Source organism: Morchella sextelata, assembly GCF_020137385.1.
Source record: "Morchella sextelata strain SCLS chromosome Unknown scls_5, whole genome shotgun sequence".
Taxonomy (NCBI): Eukaryota; Fungi; Ascomycota; class Pezizomycetes; order Pezizales; family Morchellaceae; genus Morchella; species Morchella sextelata.
Window position 1 is genome coordinate 1,844,544 of NW_025408620.1, and position 7,010 is coordinate 1,851,553.

The following is a 7,010-nucleotide window of genomic DNA, read 5'->3' on the forward strand; positions in this document are numbered from 1 at the left end:
AACAGAGGACTGGGTTATGTCCTGGAACTGTGTCCATCGTCTCAAGATCCCAACTCAACCTCGACCCAAGCCCCTCATCATCAGACAGGCTGACGGTACCCCTATGCCTAACTCCGGCACTCATATCACCCAATCTCTTACCCTCCGCGTCGACAACCATCTAGACAGAGACATTGTCTGTGAGGTTGGCTCATTCGCAGGAGAAGACCTCGTCATACCACATCGATGGCTCAAGGAGCATCAACCTACCATACATTGGGGTCAGAACAGGGTCACCTTCGACAACATCAATTGTCAAGTGAAGGGATGCTTCAGGACCATGTATGATATATACGAAGAAGACCCAGAAGAGCTGGTCATCAGGCTGTTGAGGTCGTCACCCGAGACACAGATGATGATCGAGTAACACCCCTTCTGGGCAAGGGCATTGGTAGGCGAGACTCTCGCTAGTGCTATACCGATGGAATACCAGGACTTCGTCGACGTCTTCTCCAAGGAGGGAGCCGATCGACTACCTGATCACTCTGAATGGGATCACACCATTCCCCTTATGGAAGGAAAGCAGCCTCCATGGGGACCGATCTATGCGCTCTCCCCAGTGGAACAAAAGGCACTTCGGGAGTACTTGGACGAAATGCTAGCCTCTGGCAAAATAGTCCCCTCCACCAGCCCGGCAGCAGCACCGATCCTGTTCGTGAAGAAAGCCAACGGAAAACTGAGGCTATGCGTAGACTTTCGTGGCTTAAATGCTATCACGGTCAAGAATCGCTACCCCCTTCCACTCATGACGGAGTTGGCCGATTCGACGAAAGGAGCAGAGTTCTTCACCAAGATAGACCTGAAAAATGGCTATAACTTGATTAGGATTGCTGCTGGCGAGGAATGGAAAACAGCTTTCAGAACGAAGTACGGCCACTTCGAATATAGGGTAATGCCTTTCGGCTTAACCAATGCACCGGCGTCGTTCCAGGTCATGGTTAATACCATATTCAAGGATCTTCTAGACCAAGGCGTCGTAGTCTACTTGGATGATATTCTAATATATTCAAAGACTAAGGAAGAGCATACGGCTCTTGTGAGGAAGATATTGGGGCGACTGCAACAAAACCATCTATACGGGAACCTCGAGAAAACGGAATGGCACAAACAGGAGGTAGAATTCCTGGGATTTGTACTATCAGGGAAAGAGAACCAGGTCTCGCCTAAGAAGGTGAAGGCAATCATGGAATGGTTACCACCCACCAAGGTCAAGGAACTTCAATGTTTCCTCGGATTCGCCAACTTCCTACGACGGTTCATCCACAGGTACTCCGAAGTTTGTCGACCAATGACCGACCTCTTGAAGAAGGGTTCCGTATGGCGATGGAGCAGTGAACAGCAAAATGCTTTCGACGAACTCAAGGAGAGATTTACGTCTGCCCCAATACTACGACACTATGACGAACACCGCGAAGCGATCATAGAAACTGACGCGAGTGACTGGGCTGAGGCCGCAGTACTCTCTCAGGTGTTCGAGGACGGTATTCTACACCCGGTAGCTTACCACTCTCGCAAGTTCAACGAGGCAGAGGTAAACTACGAGATCTATGACAAGGAGATGCTCGCTATAGTTTCTGCTCTCCTGACTTGGAGACATTGGCTGGAAGGAACGGATATTCCTATCCAGATACATTCGGATCATCAGAACCTACAGTACTTCACAACGACCAAGAAGTTGTCGAGAAGACAAGCCAGATGGGCCGAAAAGATAGCACCTTTTCGCTTCAGGATTCATTACCGACCAGGCGAAAAGAATGGCAAGCCAGATGCACTCACAAGGCGCCCAGAGTTCGCTATGGAAGGGGGAGTAATGCGTGAACATCCCGTAAAACAGTTGCTCAGCGCAGAACAATTTGTCAGAAAATCACGGACCAGTGTAGAAACTGGCCCTGAAATCATTGGCAACCCCGAAGAAGGATGGATTCCGTTGGATCAGTGGTACGACATACCAGGTACTGAGCTGCCTCAGCCAATACAAGACTGGTATGAACAGGACAGACAATGGGTTCGGAGAGTGTTCCGGGATGAACCTCTCCCTGACGCAAACCTTGAAGTCTTCGGGACAGAGGAAGCTGATGCCGTAATAACGGAGCTTGCCACTGAATGGACCCCGGGATCGAATGAGGCCACCCACGATGGTCGTTGGGTAGTGCCAGGATACGCGGTCAGACAAGTCATCGAGGATCATCATGACAGACCCGTAGCGGGGCATCTAGGAAGGGATAAAACCCTTGAGTTGATCGATAGGAACTACTGGTGGCCAGGAATGTCCACGGATGTAGCTAACTTCGTCAAGACTTGCGATGTGTGCCAGAGAGCCAAGCAACGTCGGAGACACTTGTCACTCCCTCAACCCCTAGAGTTAGCCACCACACCTTGGACTGATATCTCAATGGATTTCGTAGTAGAAATGCCAAAGGAGAAATCAGGATTCCGTAACGTATTAGTAGTCGTGGACCGTTTTACGAAAATGGCTCACTTCATTCCAATGACGGGAATCAACGCGGAACAGACCGCTAACGCCTTTGTCAAGGACATTTGGCGCTTTCACGGACTTCCTAGGAGCATTGTCTCTGACAGGGGAACACAGTTCGTATCGGCATTCTGGGCTGCGGTCACGGAACGACTAGGGATTCGTAGAAGACTCTCGACCTCGTTCCACCCACAGACGGATGGACAAACAGAAAAGACCAACCAGCACCTCGAATCCTACATCCGGGCCTATACCGCCGGAACAGGAAAGAAATGGAAGGACCTACTACCGATCTGCGAGTACGCATATAACAATGCAAAGCACTCGTCAACTGGACAGTCACCGTTCTATTGCAACTACGGTTTCCACCCACGAACGGATTGGCCAACAAACGCGGAAATCGGGCAGTTGGATGCCAAGGAAAGTACCTACTTGGAAGACCTTCTACTACCCCACGAGTCCGCAAGAGATACGCTGCAGAAAACCTTTGACAGAATGGCATCGAGGCCAGGACCAGCAGCTCAGCGGTTCACAATCAGTCAAAAGGTCTTGCTGGATACTCGGAACCTCGGCGGTTATAATAAGTGGTCAGACAAGTTCACAGGCCCTTTTGAAGTCACCGCGGCTGTAGGAAATAGGGCTTATAGATTGAATCTTCCGGTAGAATGGAAGGTTCATGACGTATTCTACGAGATGTTGTTGCGACCTTATCGAGAGGATCCCAACCCTGGCAGGCAACAGAACACACGAAAACGACTCGCAACACCCGATCCTCAAGAAGCGCTCTTAGATGAGAACTTCAAACCAACCACGAATATTCGGCCCCATACACGGAGTCAAGGGCCAGTCATCGACGCGAGTCGGCCTCCGAAACGACAACGGACTAGGGAAGACTAGCTCGATACCTTTCCTACTCTATGACTTTTCCCAAAGGGTGTTTATCATAGAGAGGTTTTAACGGTCGAGGGCGACGTCTAGGAAGGGGGAGTAGTGTTATAGGAAACACAAACACTGCTCCTAAGTCAAGAAATAAGGAGAATACGAGTGATGGGTTGTGATGCGAGTACGGTCGGGTAACGAAGGAACAAGCATAGGAAGGTACCGAGGGGTGTGGGGGCACCGGGTGCAACCACACTAGTATTAGGCTGTTGTGAGGGCACGCTTACTATTGGGTGTCTCACCCGGAACGGAATAGAAGCGGGGCTTATGGCTGCAGGCCATTCTACTTAGGGAAGTAGCTCTAGGACAATAGCATGATACAGCTCGGTTACTGGTAATTGCGGGGTTTATGGTTACGTGTCAGAATTGGAATGGAGGAACGGAACTATGCGGGGGCGCTTTTCTATTGGGGTTATCTTCGGGTTGATTGTCTTATTCTATTATCGTTATCTCATTAGTATTAGAAAGCGGGCCTTGGCATAGGTTCCAATATATATAAATAGGGAAGGGTTCCGCCTCGTCTTAGTGGCATCATCAGTCACTCAGCGAGCGGAATCCGGTCTACAATATTACAAGTTTAAAAGCTACAGAACTATCGCTTAGCATTGGCATTTCCCCAAACACTGCCGCTGTAAAGTGAGGTTGGAATCAGATTTCTCTTCACCACTCCTCGTCCGAAACGGGTCAAGAAAGTAGAGCGGACCTGGTGTTCTCCGAAACGTAGTAACTTTTGCAGCCCTTGTAATCCATCCTCACAGTGGGAAAAATCCCGCCGGTTTGTATTTGGTCGATTATGGCTGTTCCATAAAGGACAAAGAGAAATTGAAATTCCCATCCGTTCTATTTTCCGTGATAGGACTTCAAAGCAAGCAAGCATAGCGAGGTATCTGTACAACTGTGTAGACTAAGTCAACAAAAGATCAGTCCAAACTCTTCCACAGTTCAGAGATGTTGGTTCCCACTACATATAGTTGAAAGTAACGGTGATACAAAGTTACTCTTGATCTGCGCTTGGTCAAATCTCCTATTGCCCTTTTTTTTTTCTTTTCCAACTGCTCCGCTCAAGATACAGCAGCTGTCCGGTTCTTGGGCAAGCGACAGGACAGGATAGGAGAGTTCGCTTCGCACACTTTGTCTTCTCTGTGCTGCCATAGAGAAGGTGGTATAGACCATAAAAGGAGAAGCGTCCTGAATCTCATCCGTGGTGAAAGATTGATTTTGCGACAAAATGTTGCTGTCTACGAACATTATGGTGGGACAGAAAGAACTCTGGTTGACGCAGGGACCCCGCAGAGCCGCATGTGGCGCTAGGCACGAAGCGGCAGGGGTTCAATAAACTACGATAAAGTACTTTTTACCGTACTAAAAATATCTTGCAGCACCTCGTAACTTCAAATATACAATTGCATGATCCGCAGCAGCCATACGGATTTTGAGAATCCTATATCGAAGAACAAGAATCAAACCACTTACCACACTCAATGTAGATTCTTTCTGGATATCATCCTTTAAAACAATACGGTCGTCGCGGCCTCCCTACGAATATGGGACAAAGTTGGCGAGACATTCAATTGTCCTTTCCCACCTTCGCGACGAAAGCAAACTTCCAGATATAACACTAGCAATACCTTGTTCTACTGGAACCTCGAAGGACTACTGCGCTTTCTCTGTCTCGATCTCTCCCGGCATGGAAGATATGTTGGGGAAGACAGAAATGTCTGGCCTGATCACCCCGGCCTCGTTATGAACGTTGAAACACTGGACAATTACCTATCGAGATTTCTTCGGATAACTTGGGCTTTACTCCCTGTTAGCTGCTCTACACTCTCCAATCACTGGAGGCAGATATTACTTGTTAAAGAGAATTCAGAGGGAACAGAGGAATTGAACTCATGTTGTTATATTGCCCACCTATCTACATGGGCGATATATATTCACCTCCCTAGAGAGAGACTGTCGCTCCCCGCATAAAGGTCTTACCATCATCTTGGATCAAGAATGATCTTTCCGCTATTCCTTTAAAAGAGTTCTATTACAGTTGACACCCGCAAGGAAATGTATATAAGAATATTTACATTTCATGTTGTAATAATACAGAATATCTGTTTTATCCTCGGCTCTCGGCAATATGAATGTTCCTCAAGCGCTATATAAATATGCTACCAGATTCTAGACCTATGCAGGAAGAATGACGTAGAGTCAGAATTTGAGTGAGCATCATATCCTGTGCACACTCTTGCTGGCTCGAGATAAACGCTCAGGTCGATACCTCCAGAAGATCATATACTCTCCTCTCTGCAACCTCTGAAAGGTTCTTTCCTTATTTTTACTTCGCTCTTGTTTTCCTTATTCTTACTTCGCTCTTTGAGTACTCCCCGCTTTGGGCGGACATAGCTCAGCCATATAGCCCCACCCTACTCGACAATACAATTGAAGCCACCTTTTCTCCTTTTCAGGTGCATCCTTGAATGTGGTGGAAGTCTTCGCCCGTTCACAGTTAGGCCTAGGCCTATACAGTGGCCCCCTCAACGCTGTTTGGCAACAAGCAGCACGGTGGTTACCGTACCCAGGCGTAGTCGCTGTCACTCAGACGACATTCGGGGCCGCAACAGATATCACCTGACGTTTCCAGCACTACTTAAACCATCCATCGCACTTCAATCTTCATCTCCCACTTCTCATCCAAAAATCATCAACACCTACATCAAAAGATCAATCACACAAACCACTTCCAAACAACTTCATATCCTACGCCTCAAAACCTTCTCGAATCTGCAAAGATGTGCTACTTTACACCGACAGAGTGGGGATGCGGTAAGCCATGAACCCCCTTCATTTAGCTCTTCGATCTCATGGTCTTTCATCTAACAAAATGACAGGTCATCTCACTTATTCCAAGGTTCCGTGCCGCCATGTCCAGGCTTTCAAGGAGAAAGGGAAATCGTGCCCTTACAACACCACTCTCGGTACCTTGAGGCGCAACCGAAGCTGCGGGGGTATGTTCCATTAATCAACAGCATCTCCATTGTTATGCAATAAACTGACATCCCGTAGACGCTAAAATCTGCGTTCAGGCTCGCATCGATACGTTGAACGGAGAGGACTACATCCGTGCGCGTGTGCGAGCGATGCAGCAAGACTCGCAAGAGACACTGGTTCCTTCCACTACGGCGAACGACGAAGCTAAGTAAGCCACCCGATCTGGGCGGCTGTTTGGATGTTTGGCCTTTCTTCCGCCTGGTAGATTTCTACAGCTAGCAAGGGATACTCTGCTGGCGAGGGAAGAAATCTTGTGGTTTTCTGTACACCGGTGGTGGTTTCATTCAAGTTCTGGTTTTACTCTTCTCGTCTTGTCGACCGTCCAACGTTTTACTATCTTCTGTGCCATCTTCTCGTTTCTGGAGCGTTTTGCTCGTAGGACGCTCATTCTTATTGGGATTTCTCTGTTCTCGTGATATTCGTTTTCCGACGATTTTTCCCTTCTCACCGGTTCTTTTTGTTGACGTCTCATCTTCTTTTTGTTCTTTTCTGATTTTCATGATCCTCTGTTCTCCGGTTC

The 7,010-nt window shown here is 48.1% G+C and overlaps 1 protein-coding gene across 1 annotated transcript; it reads left to right on the plus strand.

Annotated features, from left to right (window-relative positions):
* Positions 1 to 6,231: 6,231 nt before the first annotated feature.
* Positions 6,232 to 6,642, plus strand: H6S33_011044 (uncharacterized protein; the record flags this gene model as incomplete). The annotated part of the gene is made up of 3 exons (XM_044842430.1): positions 6,232 to 6,265; positions 6,331 to 6,447; positions 6,506 to 6,642. The coding sequence occupies 3 exons, from the start codon at positions 6,232 to 6,234 to the stop codon at positions 6,640 to 6,642; spliced, it is 288 nt and encodes a 95-aa protein (XP_044696974.1).
* Positions 6,643 to 7,010: the final 368 nt, after the last annotated feature.